The 22,018-nt window shown below is 41.5% G+C and overlaps 1 protein-coding gene across 3 annotated transcripts in view; it reads right to left on the bottom strand.

Moving 5' to 3' along the window:
• Positions 1-1,741: 1,741 nt before the first annotated feature.
• Positions 1,742-22,018, bottom strand: part of fam13a (family with sequence similarity 13 member A) — an 87,972-nt gene continuing 67,695 nt past the window's right edge. Inside the window, exons 15-25 of one of the 3 annotated variants that reach the window (XM_053622003.1) lie at positions 17,437-17,548; positions 12,947-13,151; positions 11,551-11,692; positions 11,319-11,400; positions 10,681-10,886; positions 8,984-9,067; positions 8,018-8,113; positions 7,608-7,694; positions 6,364-6,563; positions 4,565-4,666; positions 1,742-4,476 (exon numbers count right to left, since the gene is read on the bottom strand). In XM_053622003.1, the coding sequence (XP_053477978.1) occupies positions 4,353-4,476; positions 4,565-4,666; positions 6,364-6,563; positions 7,608-7,694; positions 8,018-8,113; positions 8,984-9,067; positions 10,681-10,886; positions 11,319-11,400; positions 11,551-11,692; positions 12,947-13,151; positions 17,437-17,548 (1,440 nt within the window). In that variant the 3' untranslated portion in view covers positions 1,742-4,352. The remainder of the gene's footprint in view (positions 4,477-4,564; positions 4,667-6,363; positions 6,564-7,607; positions 7,695-8,017; positions 8,114-8,983; positions 9,068-10,680; positions 10,887-11,318; positions 11,401-11,550; positions 11,693-12,946; positions 13,152-17,436; positions 17,549-22,018) is intronic. The other 2 variants (XM_053622002.1, XM_053622005.1) reach the window with 2 other exon arrangements.

Consider the following 22,018-nt stretch of genomic DNA (forward strand, 5'->3'; position numbering starts at 1 on the left):
GTTTAATATCTGTTGATATTTGATAGAGTCCATGAGGCCATGTATCCTAACAAAATGTCCAGGTCCTCTGGCAGAAAAACGGCCCCAAAACATTAAAGAGCCACCACCATATTTATCCGTGGGCATGAGGTACTTTTCCATATAGCTACCTCTCTGTGTGCACCAAAACCACCTCTGGTGTTTATTTCCAAAAAAGCTCTATTTTGGTTTCATCTGACCATAGAACCCGATCCCATTTGAAGGTCCAGTAGTGTCTGGCAAACTGAAGACGCTTGAGTTTGTTTTCAGATGAGAGTAGAGGCTTTTTTCTTGAAACCCTTCCAAACAACTTGTGGTGATGTAGGTGACTTCAGATACTAGTTTTGGAGACTTTCTGACCCGAAGACGCAACTAACTTCTGCAATTCTCCAGCTGTGATCCTTGGAGATTTTTTGGTGACGTGAACCATCCTCTTCACAATGCATCGAGACAATTTAGACATGTGTCCAATTCATATTATGTCCAGTTGACTGGAACGTCTTAATTATTGCCCTGATGGTGGAAATGGGCATTTTGTAATAATTACTGACATGATGGATTCTGACAGGACGAAAATCCCAGAGATAATCCAGTAATAATTACATACCAATCCCCCCTCCCCAGGCTAAAGTAATCCAATTTGAAAAGGGCTCTTAACTGCAGGGTACCTGTACCCTGTACCTTCGTCAGTGGATGTTCATGGTCGTCCACTTCTCGGTCTGCAAAACTTCCAGTCTTTTTGTATTTGTTAATAAGTTTGGCGACAGTGTCGTGTGTGTGTGTGTGTGTGGTGTGCTCGCCATGTTTCCTGTTAAAGCCCATCGCAACCTTGTGACAGCTTCCCGATCCAGCCAAGTGAATGAGTTCTTCTTTTGTCAAAAGTATTCTTAAAGGCTATCTGGAAAAGAAAACATTTGGAAGACATTTTGCTCAAAAAAGTGTTCACGTATGGAGACTTTTTGGACACCCTGTATATGATTCAAATCCCTTCAGATGATTCAGAATGCAGCAGCACGCCTCGTCTTCAACCAGCCCAAGAGAATCCATGTCACACCCCTCTTCATCTCCTTCCACTGGCTTCCAGTAGCCGCCCGCATCAGATTCAAGGCCTTGATGCTCACGTACAAGACCTTGTCTGGAACAGCACCCTCCTACCTCAACACTCTCCTTGAGGTTTACGTTCCCTCACACAATCTGCGATCGATTAATGACTGACGCTTAGTAGTGCCTACTCAGCGTGGCTCAAGGTCCCGTTCCAGAACCTTCAAACTAACTGTTCCTCAGTGGTGGAATGAACTTCCAACCTCAATCCGGACTATCTTCAAAAAAACAGCTAAAGACCCACCTCTTCCGTGAGCACTTAACTAACCCTTAAAATACCAACCCCCACCTTATCTTAGAGGGGGAAAAAAAACCTTACTCTGGCTCTTACACCTCTATTCTGCGCACTTTGCTTCTCTGGAACTCAATTAAAAGATCTTGTATGGTAGCACTACTTGTATTGTTCTCCGCTTGATATATCGCTTTGCTTGTATTTTCTCATTTGTAAGTCGCTAAATGAATACAGTTGGTCTCAGTTGGTACTTTGACTACAGAGTATTCATACATGGGTAAAGTTTTTCAGAATTGTCATACTATGGGCAAGATGGTGCAACGAATTCTTCACATCACAACACTGCACATCAAACCAAGTAGGCGGGAATAAACACACCACACCAGTGAGTTCAGTAAAAATAGGTTTTGCTTTAATTCATATATACAAAATACAAATAAATCATGTACTAAAATGTACACACCCTTATTCATTATTAACCAATCAGTGTTCACGTTCAGTAAAAACGAAGGTCACACTGCAAAATATTTGTTTTTAGAGAACAACAGGAGAGACTATCATGCTGCTTTTTTTTTTTTTTTTTTTTTTTAAACTCTGAATCTATATTATCCAAACCTATTCTCTTTCTCTCTCTCTCTCTTATATAGAACTATCGCTCTGCAATAAGAAATGGCAGCCAGGTTGCTGTGACGCTGTTGGCCCATGTCATTGTTATACAGTGACTTTACAATAAAAGCTGGTTACAGCGGTCAATAACAAAAAATACACACACACAAAACGTCAGCTTCGCTGGTTATCTCCGGTGGAGATATTGTGCGTCTTCGCCACATGACGTATGAAAAGACTCGAAAGGAAAATGGTATGAACTGATTGTCGCTAAATAACCTGCTTTGGCTACACTGAGCAAATGACTGCACAGAGAAAGCATGAAAGAATACAATATAGAGTTGGTGGTGTTGTTGTTGTTGTTGTTTTTAAATGCAACGTTGTTAACAGCTGCGACATTTATACATATGTCGAACAGAAATGTGTGAAATATGGCACATAATGAATTATGATGAAATTCACAAATGGTAAAATGTCGTTGTTGTTGTTGTTTCCCTGAAGTTCCCATAATTGTCTTAACCTTCTCTCATTTTGTTGATTTCAGACACAGAATCCCTCTTGTGATTTAAGAAATAAAAATAAATCAATGCCAGTCAAATGTCTTTGAACGTCACTAGTCTGATTAACAGTGCGGTTACACCTCTTCGTTTGATTGCTGAGGGGTAAATCGGAGCGAATTTGTTGTGCCTAATTAAAGGAACAAACTGTTGAGGGCATGCGGTGTTAAAGGAAGCATGCTTAGAACGAAAAATCACCCGAGCACTGAACACGGAGTCTGTGCTAAATAAATAATTAGAGAACTACATAAATAACTAGTTGGGGGCAGGGTGGCTTAGTGCCGAGTACGTTTGCCTCGCACCTCCGGGGTTGGGGGTTCAAATCCTGCCACCGCCCTGTCTGTGAATGCTTCAGGGGTTTCCTCTGGGTACTCTGGTTTCCTCCCATTCCAAAGACATGCATTGTAGGCTGATTAGAGAGTCTAATTTGTCAATAGTGTGTGTGTGTGTGTGTGTGTGTGTGTGGATGTGTGTGATTCTGCCCTGTGATGGGTTTGCACCCCGTCCAGGGTGTCCCCTGCCTTGTGGGTTCCCTGGGATAGGCTCCAGGCTCCCCGCGACCCTGTGTAGGTAGGATAAGATGGATAGATAAATAAGTAGTTTAAAACATTGTGTTTATCGCAGCCACAAAATCGACTTCTCTTTTTGTTTCCAGAAGTCGATTCAGAGTCGAATCTTTCTTCCGACAGATTGGACTCGGACGTGGATGAGACAACGTCGCACAGACGCACTCGGACCGGTGCGAGTGTGAGCACCATGTTCTCACCTACCTAAAAGAATCGCACTGAGGGGTAAAACGCACCAGCGTTCGATTCAAACAGACTAAACGGTGCATACGAGAAATTTTTCGAAATGAGAAAATCGAAATCTCAGGTCGGGAAAAAAATGTGAAAATTATGAAAGGATACTAAATGGCAAAGGTGAAGGCTAAAATTAAAAGTGAGAGCTGCTCTTCACGCTGCGTCACGAGGAAGCGTACCACACTCGGAGGAAAGTCCTATCCGCCCTCTTCCTCATTCATGAGCTCTCGCATGCCCACAATTGGTTGATTTCGCCGTGATTGACAGGGAGACAGTAACGACATCCCTCTCGTCCAGAAAACTCGGGCTCGTGCTTTCCTGTTGCGCCACTCGCAAGCCGCTAGGTTGTGAGTATCAATATAATCCTCACATAAAAAGTGTCATGTCTTTTTTTTTTTTTTTTCTTTTTTTTTTTCATTTCTTCTATCTAAATCTAAAACATAACCTCCAGGTGTTTAAAAAACGTTTGACTGGCAGTGTAGCGGTAATCATCCGCAAATCTAATATCGTGTCATCAAAAACGAAGAGGTCCGTTATCCTGGGAAATGTTTCTAATCCTTTCTGATTAAACAGACGCTCTATTAAAACTGAAGGGTTGGACTAATAAATACAACACGGTATGTAATCAAATCTATTACAAATACTGTATAATTATAATACCACCATGAGTGTGAGAGACGTGAGATCTGTCGGTGATTAACGTGGAAGTTTGGTTGACGAAAGCCGTAGCTGATTGGTTGATGGGATACTGAGACTGAGATACATGACATCTGTTTGCAGTCCAGCAGAAGGAGCGTGAGATCACTCGTATCACTCTGAGCGTGTGTGAATAGTGGTAGAGAAATCCAACAGGGTTGGTGGTGGAGGAGGAGGAGGAGGAGGAGCAGGAGGAAGGAGGGGCATCTTCAGCCGAATCTGTTCGCTACAGATGGCCACCCAATGTGCGACTTCGACAGGAGGGCTGTCAATGAGCTTATTTAGCTTTAGCATGAGCAGAGTCTGCTTGTCCTTGTGCTTTTATTTCCTCAACGCTGGATGCTAGATGAGCTTTGAGGAGTCTCTTTTGCTGATCAGGACTTCCAGCAGCTTCAGCTTGGCCTTGATGTGCTTGTACTCGTTGTATTCCACCGCCAAGGGCGAGCGATCTTCCTTCTGCACGTTTCTGTAGAACGAGAGCATCGTTATCTTTCTGTGAAGCGTAAAGTTATGGTCTCAGATGATCCTCTACCACCTGTTTTGTTCCTCTTTACCTGCCGTTTTGCCTGAAGAACTGGTCCTCGAATTCGCGCAAGTTCTTTCGGAGTCTTTTCTTTTCCTCTCGAGCTTCCTGGAGCTGCTCCACCAGTTCCTGTCTGCGTTTTTGTGAAAGAAGGAGGACGTTCAGAAGCTCATTCAGTACCACACAATCAATACTGCAAACGTTTCTGTACGGACAAATGTAACTCTATTCAGTGAGCACGGTCTGTTCCGGACGTCCTCTATTCTTCCTTTTCTTTCACATGATGTAAAGGTCAATACAAAAACATTTGTAAAGATGCTTTTTGTGCTCTATCTGGTGCAAGTCTTAGAGAACAAATGTGGTTCTGTTTGTATCGTCTCAATTTGCATCAATTTCTGAGACGCTGTCAACTGACAACGTCTCGTCTCGTCCTTCTGTGTTTGCGAACGAAGTGTAAATTCTATAGAGATCTATTCCAGTCACACACAGCTACTTTCTATGTTATACGTTATTTTTACCAATCCTGTTCTACAACCAGCAGCTACAGAGTAAAGCGTTTGTACACTGTACCTCACATCAACATGGAGAATTCTAGATAAAGTGCCATGTTTATTTACAGCACAGCTGATGAATTCTTGAATCTGATTGGTCAGAAGGTGCTGGTTAGTTCTCCATAACAGCAGTTCTGACATTAATTACGGCTTCAAGGGTTAACGTTAACGCACCCGTTTACTACGGTAACAAAGAATCCGAGGGGGACGCTACAAAAAGCGATTTAATCGTCGATTTAATCACTCGTATGGTGATGTTTATTTAGCGTTTATGAAAGCTGTTACTTTAGGTTTTCCACCATAGGAGTGTGTTTACACTTTGTGGTTTCTTGGGAACATGACAAACTGTGTTTTTTTTTAAAAAATTATTATTAATTTCATGAAAAAAGAGGCTGGTGATGAAATAAGTTTGTAGCTGCTGTAATCAGTCCGTACAGGATTTCACAGCATTTGTTTTTGTGGTTGTTGCAGCCAAAAATGATGGATTTTTGGTGCGGATTTAAAAAAAAAAAAAAAAAAAAAAAAAAAATTGCAACCTGCAGAGTCTTGTTTTGGGTTTTTTTTTTTTTTGGAAAACTACGTGAACTGGCGAAAGTGGAGCAGCACCAAGTAGTTTTGCGTGCTCTTTGGCAGTGATGTTTGTTGGTAAACAAAGGTTGGGGGTTCAATCCCTGGCGCTGCCAATGTTGGGCCCTTGAGCAAGGCCCTTATTCCTCTCTACTCCAGGGGGCGCTGTATCATGGCTGACCCTGCGCTCTGACCCCAACTTCCTAACATGCTGACGTATGCGAAGAAAAGAATTTCACTGTGCTGTAATGTATAAGTTACCAATTAAGACTCATTATCATGAAATGCGACCTTTTCGCCGTACGCGTGTTCGACGCACGTGAATCGAAGAGGGCTTTGTCTCGGCCGGAACCTGCGGAAAATCTGCGGTAATTTTGAAAAATCGCAGGCGAATATTGCAGAGCTTGCTTGGTTTTGCATTCGATCGCGGAAAAAAGAAAGTGGTAACAGAAACTAACTTGTTCTGCTGACGTACCACAACGTTGAGTGTAACTATAAACGGATAAAAAGTTTCAATTGAAATCATTGGCAAGTTGCTGTAGTATACGAGGAATCAAATAAAACGCTTCAGGACAATGCTGTTCTATTGAAATAATCAACTACGGGGTGGTCACTGGAACTCCATATCACCCCACCGTGTCGTCGATCACGTTAATGTATTACTGCATCCCTTACTTATTTTCTTTTGTACTCGTTAGCATGCGGCACTCACATGGTGGCCGAGTGCAGGTTGGACAGTCTCATGTCGGAGCTGTTCTTCGAAGGCGACAACTCGTCTACGGGCGAAATAAAACCGTCCACCTCCTCATCCAGGTGGTCCAGAAATCCCAGCATGCTCAGCTCCGGACGCACCGTCAGCTGCGCAAACTGCATCCTGTTGTCGTTGTCTTCATCCGAGCCGTCCTCTTCCTCCTGCACAGACAAGGTTTTACGCCAGGTTAGTTAAAAACTATGAATGGCAGAGCTGGTTGACTCGAGGATCTTCAGGTAAACGCCATGCAGGATTCACTCAATCAATGCTGTTAATTTAATCCGTTCGATTAGTGAGGGAAAGCAGAATATTACACTGACAGGTGCTCATCATCCAAAGTGTGATCGAGATGTACTCATTTTGCACATTCACAAATCATCAACAGTGTTAAAGGAATACTCCAGAGTTTTTTTTTTTTTTTTCTTCTCTACCCAATCCTTATCCACTGCATTTGTAGCGTATGCGTCATTATCACGGACCGGAATTTTGATAGGTTTTCCTCTAATGAGAAAAGAAAAGAAGCTTGTTTCCTCTAAATTTAGTTAGAATGAAAGTCAAAGGGCAGATGTTGAATTCTGTGCAGAAAATGTGTAAAATATGTGGCTATAACGTAAAAATGACAAACTACGACTTTTTGTAAAATAACAATAAAGGATGAAACAGATGAGAAAATGTCGTCTTAGAAAAGCTGTTCCTAGGGAGTTTTATCCAGTGATTCACAGCTAGAGCAGCAGTAAAGTGTTTGTACGTGAACTGCCTCAACAGCTGCCCTAAGACTTGCATTATGAGCGAGTTAGCAAGTGTACAGCTTTTCGGTTCTGGGGAAACGTGTCTGCTCTTGTCCGTGGTAATCCCGCACACGCTACAGATGCAATGGATGGAGATTAGGTTAAAACCATGATGGAGAACTCCTTGAAGCCTCTTTGTCCATTGAAGCTTGAAGTCAATATCACTGATTCTCACGGGACATTTCTTCTTCATATCACCGCACGCCATGCACAAAAACACACATCTGCATGAGTTTAATCAGAGCTTCACAATCACAATCAGTGTGAGGGGAGGGGGGGGGAATAAAAATCATCACATGGTACTCGAAAGCTACTGATTTAGCATGATTATGTGACCCCGAATCAACAGGCTGTTAATTTGAAGGGCTTGAGGTTACAGTCAGAGCATTTCTGATTGGCTGAGCAGCAGCTCTTCACCTTGCCGTGGTCGAAGAAGAGAGCGGGTTCCCCCTCGATAATGGGCTGCAGCTGAGGGCCTCGGCGCTTGCTGGACGGAGAACCCTGCTTGTGGAGGGTCATAAGGAAGGAACCACTCAGAACACTGACCTCAGATCAGCTTTAAAGAAAAAAATCAGCTTAACCCACTACACCAGCCACTTTAAACTGATCCTAGATCAGCGAAAATCCTGTAAGCGTGTCGTTTCAGTACACATGTTCCTGTTGTAATATTTTCAGAGCTGCCAATGCTGTGTGTCATGTTTTCAAATCTCATTACTGCTCTGAGGCCATACAATTCTCTCCTGGCTGCTGAAATAAAATAAAATAAAATAAAAAATTCCTGCTGTTGGACAGATGTGTAGATAAAAGAGTAAAAAGATTGTACTTACAATGACTGGGATGGTGGACGCTCTGCATAGGATCTGTTTGACGAGGCGATATCGATCGTACAGCGGCTTCATGAGCTGTCTTTCAGTCTTTGTGATCTTGAAAGAGGAAAACTAGAGTTAGTGTTGAACAGGCATGTGTTACTGCATTAAATAATAAGCGAGCCAATCACGTTCCAGTATGCAAATGAAGTCTGTGCAACATGTTTTGGGTTAGGGGGTATTTCCTGTTTGTGTATTAATAGAAATTTTATTTCTTTTATTTTCTAGAGGGGGCTCAGGGGTTAAGGTTATAGCCTTATCACTTTATATCCTTAACTCTCATCAGCGGAGTTGTATCCTTTCTCGAATATTGTAAGTCGCTTTGGAATAATCACATGAGCAAAATTAGAATAAGCGATTAAATAATGTTTAGCTAGTCCGCTAGGATTTTTATCCCGGATGTGAATCTGTAAAAACAGTGTAACAGTGAAGAGAGAAATTGAGCTGTGTTTGACCTGGTTAATGAGCTCAAGCCCTGATGCAGATGACGGTAATTACGGCGCTGTGATTAACCTTGGTTCAATAACAAACAGCTTTTATCACAATACAATTCTCTTGTTGGCTTTTGAACGAGCCAGATGTTCAGAAAGTCTGAATGGGAGTAGAAGTGCAGGAGACTGACTTGGAGTAATGGTCGTATTTTGCATTCTACATGTTAATCTTGACATAGCAATGCAGGGATAACTCGAGCACAACCCTCGCATGTCTGTTCAGCGGGCTATACACACACACACACACACACACACACACACACACACACACACACTGTACACACAGCCTATTTTCACACATTATTCCCTTTCCCTCTCTGGCAATCTGGTGCACCATGAAAGTGAGTAATAAATAACCAGAAAGGGAAGGTTTATGTGAGGTATCGATGGTGCCACCCTCACACACACATCCACACACACATCCACATACACTCACCGGTCTGCCATGGATGCCTTCATAATGCAGCAGCGCTTTCTGCAGAGCTACTTTCTCTGCACCGATCTGTTCTCTGGTCATGTCCTGTTTTGGAAACACAAGTATTTTGGTTACTAACCCGAATTATTTACTCAATTCTGACACGCATATCTAACTAAACGGGTTGTGAACAAACGGTCTGTACTGTACTACGTGTGAAAGCTGCATCTTTTTACCTTTGCACTAATGATATGAAAATAACTTGTAGAAAGTAAGAGACGGTGTGTGTGTATATGTGTATATATATATATATATATATATATATATATATATATATATATATATATATATATATATATATAAAATTGGTTTCACTCTGCCCACGTATTACATTTTTTCCTACATACTTTTGAATGTCCATGGAATAAAATATCAGATGCCGTGAGTGAACCTTCTACCATCATTTACACATTAGAATGACCATGTGATACAAAGCAATGTGATAACATGAAATAAAAATGACTTTATATGGCCATGGGCATTGTTTCGACACAACAGCACTTCACCTTCAAGCGTTCACTGAGACTACACTAACGGTTGAGAGGCAGGAATCTGGGCAATAGTTGCTGCAAGCCTTTTATAATCGAGCGATTGGTGTGCGAGAAGGCAGGAATTACAGAGAGGGGTTAAAGCAATGCAAACATGCACACACATGATGCAGTATTAGACCATAAGCACATCATAATGAAACTAAAGCTGAATCCAAGACATATTCTCAGACCGGCCGGACGATTTTTTAAGAACATGTCCGGGAAAAAGAGGACGTATGGTCACCCTAGAGAAGGATCTAGCTACCAGTTTAGAATTGAATGAATGATGACGATGTTATCCGTTCAATCGGGTCCGATTCTCGCCGATTCTATGGGCCATCTCTCGCCACGCTTTCCAGTCTTGGACTTTCCCTTTTAGCTGTTCTACACCTAGGCCAGTGTCCATTTTGATGGTGTCAAGCCAGCGCGTTCTTTGGCGGCCTCGTCTTCTCTTTCCACTGACCATTCCAAGCATCATTGCTTTCTCCATTGAATCTGATTGCATCACGTGACCAATGTAAGTGAGCCAGAATCTGGAGATCTTTCCCTCGAGCAACATTTCTGGCTTGATGCGCTCCAGAACATAAGAATAAGTCTGTATTAAAACAGACATATAACTATGTCTAACAACGGCACCTTGCTGTTTGTGCCGAAGAAGAAAACTATATGGCATTTAGTTGGCTACCTACTTTTCTTTTTAGCTTTATGATGTTGACAAAATGAAGTCTGTTTTTGATACTGAACCATTTGAAACACTGTCTGAAGGGAGTGTATGATCTAAACCTCAGGGCCCTACATGCAGTTCACCATTTACCCCTATTGTGTTTGGTGCGTTGGGGTAGAGCAAAAATGTGGTTTGAGAATTTAAACGTTAAGGTTCCACGATGATAAACTGATATATATATTAGCATCCATTACTTGTGGAGGGGAAAGCGAACTCCAGTGTTGGAAATCATTATAGGTCTTTCTTCGTTAATTATTATTAGCCTTAAGTGGAGCGTTTGCTATACAAGTCCCTGTGAATGAGTTGTTGCTATAGAAATGATTGCATTAATATAAACCAGCCTGAACTACTGTCAGAGCTGCTGTTATAGAAATTTAATCAGCGCCTTTGGACCAATCTCTTGCCTTGATGTTCTCGGGCCGACCGGTCTCTGTGCGTTTCTCCTGCAGTTTGTTCATCACCGTCTCCAGCGTGCTCTCCACAGGCGGTTTGGGCGTCTTGGCCTCGTTGCTTTTCTTCTCCAGCTGAGAGCCGAAGCTCTTGGGAAGCGTGTTGCTGCGCTGCCTCGGCAAAGGAGCCAAATCTTCCTCTGACTTCAGCAAACTGTGCTCTGTGAGCGGTCAGGAGAAACGTTAAGGGGTTACTCGGTTACTGTGACGATTTCTCTTTTAGATTAAATGCTTTTCCTTAAATACTTTTTACCACTTACAGTTTTAACCCCAATGGCTTATTATCCGGTATCTACACGAAAGACAACGCTTAAGCTAATATTACATAAGTCTGATGGCTGGACATCTATGATTCCTGGAGAGTTGTGTGGTTAACCTTACAAAACAGCACTACAAAAGCATGACTAAGCGACTTCTTAAATTTCCAGCTAAGTAGCCAATGAATGACCTTTGAAACTGAGAGAGGTTTGTGTGTTTTGGTTTTTCCGTTTATTTAACAAATGCGTCATGGGTGTTGGATTATCCTGACTTATAAGATGCTAATCAGGCTAATTCTTCCTTCCTTCTTTGTACATGAAGTGTTACGTGCATACCTTTGAGGTCTTTGCGAAGCCTGGCCAGCTCATTCATCCACCTCAGGACCTCGGGGTTGGCCGCTTTGTCACTGTGTGACGGCTGGAGAGGGAAAACACAGTGCCCATTATTGTTGTCTCAGAAAACAGGAAACAGACTCACAAGGGGCCATTTTGAAAAAGCGGTTCTGGTATCCGTTTGGATTTTCCTGCTGCTGTATCGCAAACCTTTGGAAAGTTTTTTTTTACTAACCCTGTATTTGCGTTCTTCCTCAAACTTTTCCTCAAACTTGCGGATCTTTTTCTTGAGGCTGTGGATCTTTTTAGAGAGCTGCGTCGACGTGAGCTCCTCACATTCGTTCTCGCACGAGCCGAGCGAAGAACTCCGCCGCCGGCTGAACACAAAATATAATAGAAACGTTATCAGACCCCTGAAACATCATCCTCAGTTCTTTTAAACGTAACAAAACAATCTCACCACAACTGAGGAATCTTCTTTCACAGACTGTTACAATCCTAATCAGAAAACTCTTAAATTGATATCGCTTTCCCACTGACACGTCCACCAATTTATACGGCAAACTGTTAAATGATCACGATAATGTGGGAGTTGGTTAATGAAGACATAAAAATAATAACGACTTCAAAGGATAGCTCCTATTTATTTAGTTGGAACTGCCAGTAAAATGGATTTCCTCCTACAACCACTGATTCACACTGACTGTTTGGTTTAATATATATTATTTTAATGGCTTTAAAACAAAATGACTCCAAAGCCTTGATTGTCACTGGTTCTTGGATTCAGACTGGAAATGGGTGGCTCGGTGGTTAAAGGTTTGGGCTACTTATTGGTCAGTTGTGAGCTCAAATCCCACTATTGCCGTGCTGCCATTGTTGGGCCTATGAGCAAGACCCTTAACCCTCAACTGCTCAGTTGTATCCTGTCCCAGTTTCAAGTCTCTTTGGATAAAAACTTCAGCCAAATGAACAACATGCGAATGTAAAATGCAGACTTTGGTGCTTCACCCAGTCTGATTTCACTGACTACGTTTACATGGACAGCAGTAATCTAATTATTGACCTTATTCTGAGTAAGACAATATTGTGATTAAGGTGTTTACACGAGTTGCTTTTAGAATATTCCTTTCATGTTCAGGTTTTACATGTTATAGAACATGGTTACTTTAACAGCACACGTCATTACGTCACCGCGCCACGCCGTCCGACGTTCCCTCCAGAATTTCACGTATCGACATACAGTTCGTCTTCGTTATGGAACCGTATACAGTTTTGGGTGCTTTTATTTTAAATTTTACAAACACTTCAAGTGCAGTTAATTATTTGTCATACTATAAGTGCAAATAGACGACTGCTTGAAGCCGTGGGCTGCGTCCCAAACCGCGTACTTAACAACTATATAGCATATACTATATAGCAGGTAAGTACACAGTTTGGGACGCAGCCATGCTCTCTTGTTTGCCGTCAAACGGTTGAGCGCTGCCGTGTGTGATCGTGTCCTGTCGCAAAATGCGATGAAAACTCTCACACGACGTTAATAGTGTGATTAAGGTGTGTACATGTCTGTAATACACCTTGATAATTGCCTTTCTCTAGTTCTCGATTGATTTTAATTCCAGGTTTGCTCTCACCTGATGAAAGAGTGTGTGTTGGGCGGTGAGGGAGGGACCTCGGTGTCGTCCAGGTACTGCTGCGATTTCCCATAGGCGTAGAAGCGTGGTGAGAGCATGGGATCCGAGTCTTCCTCCAGCAGCTGACGGATCATTTTGCCCCCGGTGTGGGGTGAGAGGTGAGCTTCTTCACTGTCCATGTTGTCTCTGTACGCTGGCACTGGTTCTATCAACAACACACACACACATACATACATATTTTTACATATATATATTTCAGACACATCCAGACCAAGCAGCCAAACTGGAAAAACACAGAAACACACACAGAATGGTGTTCATGCCGAACATGTTCATGACCTTTAGAACGTCATGGTTAAACAAATAAACTTTACAGGTTTTTCTAACCTTCTGGGCGTTGACACGGTCCACAAACGAAAGTATGGGGTTAATATGGGGTTAATGGGAGAAATTCTAATCTAAGGCTTGTTAAGTTGTCCGTTAGACTGAGGAATAAAGCCTAACTCAAACATATGAAAAAAAGCAACAAAAAAAAAAGCACCGTAGAGCTGTTGCCAAGAAACAAGCAGCGACAATGCCAAGACTGCAGCAAAGGACGCAAGGTCATTTAAGAGCATACATGCATAAAACAAACACCCACGCGTGTCAGGGTGTGCATCATGCTTCAATGCTTAAGTGTTATTTTAAGAGTATTATTCCCACGGATTCTTTGTTTTTATCTCCACATGTATAGTAACTGCTGTTGTTCTTGGTCTGAGCGCTAACGTGTGAGATACACTATTCATTTGTTTGATGGTTATTGTAGTGTAGATTGATACATCTAAACATGTCACACTTTCCCTGACAAGCTCATAAATCGAACCAACCACCATATTCCATTATTAGCTTAAATGTCACTTGAAGGTCTAAATCATTCTGTCAGGACCGTGCCTGGAAAAGATAAATGTAGCCCTTTTTTTTTTTTTTTTTTTTTTTTTTTTTTTTAACGTGAGAGTTTGCATCACTTTTTTTGATTTATTTATTTATTACTTTTGCAGTCATGAATAACTAAAGTTTAACAGTGTGTGGAGAGAGGAAAAGGACGATGAAGTGATAACAGCCCCGAGTGACGCAATCGGACTTACTGAGGGACTCGTACGTGAGGTGAAAATGAGGACTCGGATGTTTGGGCTTTATATCGTGGCACTTATGGTCACAGCGGGTCGCCGAAACAAACAGCTTTGGCACTGGTTACACTAGGACAAAGGTTGATCCCCCTCCCTCACTAACATGTCCATTTCAGCAGGCTCATCTGCTGTCTGTACAGCCTCTCTCCAGGGGAGATCCTCTATAAATTGCTGCTCACATGTGCTCCTGGGTTCCCCCCCCCCCTTAAGGCAAGACTTCAAAGACAAAAAATCAAGAATAAAACGCATAGGATTACCTTTTTATCTTGCAGTATTTTCCTTTAATCATGGACTACTGTTTAAAATGGGCTCATCCATTAAAGGAACACGACAGACACATTTCTATGCTGATAAAAAAAAAAAAGAACTTTGAAATGATGGAATGAAATGAAAGATTGAGGGTACTTTTTAAACTCCAACAATGTTTGTTTAAAATAAGCCACAATCGGTGGTGCAGTAGGTGGTGTTTTTCCACCTCACATCTCCTCGGTTCGATCCCGAGCTTGGGTTACTGTGTTGGCAGTGTTTGTGCATCCCCTACCACCCCCCCACCCCCGTGTCCTTGTGGGTTTCTGCCGGGTTCTCTAGTCCTTCCACGTCCCACAAACATGCTGGATGTGGATTGCCTACTCTACACTGTGTGTGTGTGTGTGTGTGTGTGTGCGCGCATGGTAGCCCTGAAATGGACTGTCTTATCATTGAGGGCGTTTTCCCACCACACACACGGTGTTCCTGGGATAGACTCCGGATTCACTATGACTCTGACCAGAGTCATAGAGTCTTGATTTTACTGAAGATTATTCCACCCATTTCACCAAAACTATAAAGGCGCTAGTCTTCTCTAACTTGACGCTTTCCAAACATTTTGTGGTACCCATGTGCCACACAGTTATGGCTGTAACACAAATTCCTCCCTTTGACAATGTAGTTCCCCCTCCTGATCTGCCTGTGGACAGGTTATTCTGGGGCGGTTGTGGTTCAGGTGGTAGAGCGGGTTGTCCACTAATCGTAGGGTTGTCGGTTCGATTCCTGGACCACGTGACTCCACATGCCGAAGTGTCCTTGGGCAAGACACTGAACTCCAAGTTTCTCCCGATGGCAAGCTAGCGCCATGCATGGCAGCTCTGCAGCCAGTGGTGTGTGAGTGTGTGTGAATGAGAACCAATGTAAAGTGATTTTGTAGATCCACTAAGGTTAAAAAAGCGCTGTATAAGTGCAGAGATTTACAAACACCTTGGCTAGAAGTCTCTGTGCAGCGCTTTGCATGAGCGTTTATTGATTCCTACACAGCCGTAGGCTTCTATTGTGAAATAGTTTCAAGTACAGGTTTGTTCTCTGCTCAATACAATCATGTGGAGAATCTTGTCAAACACACACTATAGCTGTAGTAGATTGAAATTAAACTGAAAAGCATTGGAGTATTCCTTTAAAATGCAGATGATGTAACACCACCCCCCCAAAAAAAAAAAAATCCACCACACAGTAAAACCATGCCTAACCTTCAGGGGCATCTCTGGATGAGAATATGAGTGTGCCCTCTGTCTGTAAAAACTGTCCTTCTGTACACAGCACCATTTTGCGGTTTGGTAAAAGCTCAAAATATGAGAAATGAGAAAGCAAAAAGCTGCAGCTGCAGCAGGGTAAAAGTGACTCAATCTGGCAACTCTCGTAGTCAGGCCAGCTCTGGGTAGCAGTGAGGAGACAGGAACTATGTCTGTACTGGGGTGAAGACGGAGAGACACTGCAGAATATTACCACTGTTCGGCGAGACTCACACTGACAAGGTCTTGGCAGAGTGTGTGTGTGTGTGTGTGTGTGTGTGTGTGTGTGTGTGTGTGTGTGTGTGTGCAGGTTTGTGCACATCTGTAACTGGCAGCAATGTAAGAAATTACTTTGCATAGAGGAAGAAAGGCGTGTCTCTCTCTCTCTCTGTGTGTGTGTGTGTGTGTGTGTGTGATCGTTTAGACCTTAGAAATAAGAATGCTTGATTTCCCCATATTTCACCCGGTTTAATCTGTTTCCACGTGATCATAAAATCAGGAAGGCACTCAGTGCTTTCTCTCTTCCAAACAAACTTCAATCTCTATGAAAATCTATGTGTGTGTCTGTGTATGTGTCCTTCACACACACACACACACACACACACACACACACACACACACAGAGAGAGAGAGAGAGAGAGAGAGAGAGAGAGAGAGAGAGAGAGAGAGAGACAGAGATGCATTCTTGTGTATTGCCCATAAAATCTCTGTGTGTGTGTGTGTCTGTGTCTGTCTGTGTGTGTGTCCTTCACAGCTAGAGAGAAAGAGAGAGGGGGGGGGAGAGAGAGAGAGAGAGAGAGAGAGAGCGAGCAGGAGAGAGAGAGAGAGAGAGAGAGAGAGAGAGAGAGAGAGAGAGAGAGCGCAAGCGAGCAGGAGAGAGAGAGAGAGAGAGAGCGAGCAGGAGAGAGAGAGAAAGAGAGAGAGCGAGCAGGAGAGAGAGAGAGAGAGAGAGAGAGAGAGAGCGAGCAGGAGAGAGAGAGAGAGAGAGAGCAGGAGAGAGAGAGAGAGAGAGAGAGGGAGCGGGAGCGGGAGAGAGAGAGAGATGTATTCTTGTGTATTGCCCATAAATATGATATAATCCACAATATTAAAGCTTCTTTTTTTGCATTAAGGATTGGTACTATGACGATATTATATCATTATTAATTATGTCACAGTAAGCGGATATCTTCAAGATTGTCGTGATATTTTTGTCACATTGCCCACTTTGTTTGTGGGATTATTTTTTATTATTCCTATTATTCTTGCATGCTGTGCACAAAATGACTAGTATGTTGTATCTAATAAAGACAAAATGAATTAAAAACCAGATCCACAACTGAGAACGTAATGAAATGGTTAAGCTACACATGCACAAAAGTACGACTAGGCTATGGAGGATAAAATTTTATTTTATTTTTTTTTTAAACCAAAAAAATTAGGAACAGCCTGGCATGATACCAATTCAGTCTCATTAAAATGTCCATGAGGTTTCAAATGCAGGATTAAACAAACTCCAGATCTCAGAAACAGCACCAATCTCTCTAATTAATCCCAACATTTTTACACAAAACTGTTGAAACTCCAAGCAAAACAAAGCCTTTCATTTAGAAAAGAAGTCACCGTACTGTATTCCCATGAAATAAAAACTTGACCCAAAGCAGTGTAATCTGATCACTCAAATACAAGCTTTGCAGCTGCCACCCATGTGCTGCAGGAGCAAAACATGCAGAGGAGGAAGGAAAAAAAAAAAAAAAAAAAAAAGGAGAAGGAAAGAGACAGAGATAAAAACAGAGAGACTGACCTCCCCAGTTGTTGTCCTCCATTAGAGCGGACAGGTCCAGTCGAGGAACGTCCTCGCAGCCGTCTGAAGGCTCCGGGCCGTTGATGGCCTCCTGGATCTTCATGGCAGGCGTCTAGCAATGGAAAAGGAGTGAGAGATCAATGTAAAATACAGCAGAGCAGGAGCTGGGTGCTCCTTAAGTTCAGTGGAGTGCTGCCTCCTTGTAGTCCAGCCCATGAGGCAGGGTGGGGAGGGGGGGCGGGGCTTATACACCAAACCCCTGCCTGCTGATCTGTCCTGAGCAGAAAAACATCCTCCCATCTGCCTCACACACACACACACCTCCCTGTTGAGCCTCCCTACACTTGTTTGTCTCAGTAGCTGGAAAAGGCGGGAGAGAAGCGAAGAGGGGAGGAGGGAAAAAGGAGAAGGGAGGAGGAGCAGGATAAAAAGAACACACTGAGCACGCAAGGCACGCAATCCGACTGACAGGAACTTCTGCTATTGCATACATGACCACGAAACAATAGAGGTTTCCCTTTCTTTTTCTTTTCTTTCGGATTTTATTCCATCACTCCCTCGTCATTTTCTCCCTCTTTCGAAATGCTCTTGCTTTCTGCTTTTGACTTGAGCTCGAACGTAGGCAGTGAATGATGGACATGTCTGTCCTTCTTAACCAGATGCACGTACACACACACACACACACACACACACACACACACACATGACATGGACACACACTCCTACACACCCAGACTTCCAGGGTTAAGGCGTGGGATTGGTTATTTTCAGAGCAGATCCTGGCTGTGCAGTAAGGATGTGGAATGCTTCTCCTCCCTCTTTCCCGCTCTGCATAACTGACTGCATGACAACAAGCTCCTCTAAGAGCTCCATTACCACTAGCCCTCTGACTGCGGCTGCTATTACTGATACGGCATCGTACAAACCCCACGCACTCACGCTGATGGACTTTTAACAGCTGATAAGCTGATCTAGTGCTACGAAACACACCGCTGTTTAAGGCAACATAATGCCTTTTGGATGTTTTTTTTTTTTTTTAACCTACTATATCAAGATAAAGCATTTCATCAGTGTAATTTATATTGTTGCAAAGCCAAACAAAACAACAACAAAAAAAACATTTGGATTTTTACAGTTCTAAAACTACTAGAACATTCCCTGCTGGAAAGAAAAACCCCTAAGAAACCATCAAACAAATTCTAATGGTTTTCACTCCAAATACCCTTTACAAACTATCTGCTGTTAACCATTAAAACCATTACCATTATTGGTCCTTATATAATAGTATCCACTAGACATAACATACCAGCAATATAAAGAAACAAATTACCAGTAGAGACCCACAGGGACCATTACATTTTCCATTAAAACCAATATTGTTTCTTCTGCCACATAAGGCTAAAGCACTTTAAGAGCGTTTTCACATTGAACCTGTTCCTTACCCCAGATGTGTTCCCGAAAACAGATCTATTTCACTTACAGTAAGTTCTCCACTTCCAGGGCTGGGCATCAGATAATTACTGTAGCCTAAATCCACCCGACTCTGTAACTAACGCAGTAACTTCAACTTTGTGGTGTGAGTAGCGGAGAAATCACGTGTCAACCTGCAGAAGGAATTCCTCTCTGTCAAAACGAGCCCAGAATTGATCTTTGTCCCCGTTGTAACCTTTGAACCCTTAAGGTATCCTGTCATATTTATGTTGTTCAACCTATCACATCATGACAGAATTTATATACATTGTACTACTTAACACTCAAGTAGTGCTCGGTTGAAGGATGCTGTAAGTGCAACACTGAAGACACAGGGCAGGATGGATACTATACTGTACATTAGCTACAGGACAAGTGGAAATTAAAATGGCCGCTAATTCAAATACTGTGTAATCGTACAGAGATACAGTTGTGCCCAAAAGTTTGCATACCCCTTGCAGAATCTGCTAAATCTTAATACTGTTAACAAAATAAGATTGATCATAAACATTCCATGTTGTTTTTTTTATTTAGTTTTGTCCTGAATAAGCTATTTCACATAACAGATGTTTACATACAGTCCACAAGACAAGATTATAGCTGAATTTATAAAAATTACCCCGTTCAAAAGTTTACACACGCGCGATTATTAATACTGTGTGTTGTTACCTGGAAGATCATCGACTGTGTTTATGTTTTGTGAGAGTTGTTCATGAGTCCCTTGTTTGTCTTGAACAGTTAAACTACCTACTGCTCTTCAGAAAAATCCTCCAGGTCCTGCACATTCTTTACTTTTCCAGCATCTTCTGCATATTTGAGCCCTTTCCAACAGAGACTATATGATGCTGAGATCCGTCTTTTCACACTGAGGACGACTGAGGGACTCGTACACGACTATTACAAAAGATGCAAACATTCACTGATGCTCAAGAAGGCAACACGATAGATTAAGAGCCAGGGGGGTGTAAACTTTTAAACGGGGTGATTTTATAAATTCACCTATTATCTTGTCTTGTGGACTGTATGTAAACATGTGTTATGTGAAATAGCTTATTCAGGAGAGTAGTAAATAAACAACAACATGGGATGTTTATGATCAATCTTATTTTGTTAACAGTATTAAGATTTAGCAGATTCTGCAAGGGGTATGCAAACTTTTGGGCACAACTGTACATGAAGTACATAAAATTCTCATGTCAGTCATAAAACACCTTGCTTCGCTTGTTTTCCCCTGAACCAGAACTCACAGAGCTTCTAAATAAGTACGACCTTTTGACTTGGCTGTACTGCGACCTCCGGTTTCTAAATATCAGCATACCTACCATATCTAAAGTGTCTGACTAAGAAAGACGGCTTGAACCTGACCTACACTGCCAGTCAAAAGTTTGTGGACGTCCGACAGAAATGTTTCTCATGATCAGGTACATATACCCCTGGGTATATATTACACATAGCCAGGTGTATATGTAATATATACCTGGGTATGTGTAATATATACCTGGGTATATATATGTGTAATATATACCTGGGTATGTGTAATATATACCTGGGTATGTGTATGTGTAATATATACCTGGGTATGTGTAATATATACCCTGATATGTGTAATATATACCTTGGTATATGTATGTGTAATATATACGTGGGAATGTGTAATATATACCTTGGTATGTGTAATATATACCTGGGTATATGTATGTGTAATATATACCTGGGTATGTGTAATATATACGTGGGTATGTGTAATATATACCTGGGTATGTGTAATATTTACCTGGGTATATGTATGTGTAATATATACCTGGGTATGTGTAATATATATCTGGATATATGTATGTGTAATATATACCTGGGTATATGTAATATATACCTGGGTATGTGTAATATATACCTGGGTATATGTATGTGTAATATATACCTGGGTATATGTATGTGTAATATATAACTGGGTATGTGTAATATATACCTGGGTATATGTATGTGTAATATATACCTGGGTATGTGTAATATATACCTGGGTATGTGTAATATATACCTGGGTATATGTATGTGTAATATATACCTGGGTATATGTATGTGTAATATATACCTGGGTATATGTATGTGTAATATATACCTGGGTATGTGTAATAAATAACTGGGTATGTGTAATAAATAACTGGGTATGTGTAATATATACCTGGGTATATGTATGTGTAATATATACCTGGGTATGTGTAATATATACCTGGGTATATGTATGTGTAATATATAACTGGGTATGTGTAATATATACCTGGGTATATGTATGTGTAATATATACCTGGGTATGTGTAAGATATACCTGGGTATGTGTAAGATATACCTGGGTATATGTATGTGTAATATATACCTGGGTATGTGTAATATATACCTGGGTATGTGTAATATATACCTGGGTATATGTATGTGTAATATATACCTGGGTATGTGTAATATATACCTGGGTATATGTCTGTGTAATATATACCTGGGTATGTGTAATATATACCTGGGTATATGTATGTGTAATATATACCTGGGTATATGTATGTGTAATATATACCTGGGTATGTGTAAGATATACCTGGGTATATGTATGTGTAAGATATACCTGGGTATATGTATGTATAAGATATACCTGGGTATATATATATGTGTAAGATATACCTGGGTATGTTTAATATATACCTGGGTATGTTTAATATATACCTGGGTATATGGAATATATACCTGGGTATGTGTAGTATATACCTGGGTATGTGTAATATATACCTGGGTATATGTATGTGTAATATATACCTGGGTATGTGTAATATATACCTGGGTATATGTAATATATACCTGGGTATGTGTAATATATACCTGGGTATATGTATGTGTAAGATATACCTGGGTATATGTATGTGTAAGATATACCTGGGTATATGTATGTTTAATATATACCTGGGTATATATATATGTGTAAGATATACCTGGGTATGTTTAATATATACCTGGGTATGTTTAATATATACCTGGGTATATGGAATATATACCTGGGTATATGGAATATATACCTGGGTATATGTAATATATACCTGGGTATGTGTAATATATACCTGGGTATGTGTAA

The sequence above is a fragment of the Ictalurus furcatus genome, chromosome 3 (assembly GCF_023375685.1).
Source record: "Ictalurus furcatus strain D&B chromosome 3, Billie_1.0, whole genome shotgun sequence".
Classification (NCBI taxonomy): domain Eukaryota; kingdom Metazoa; phylum Chordata; class Actinopteri; order Siluriformes; family Ictaluridae; genus Ictalurus; species Ictalurus furcatus.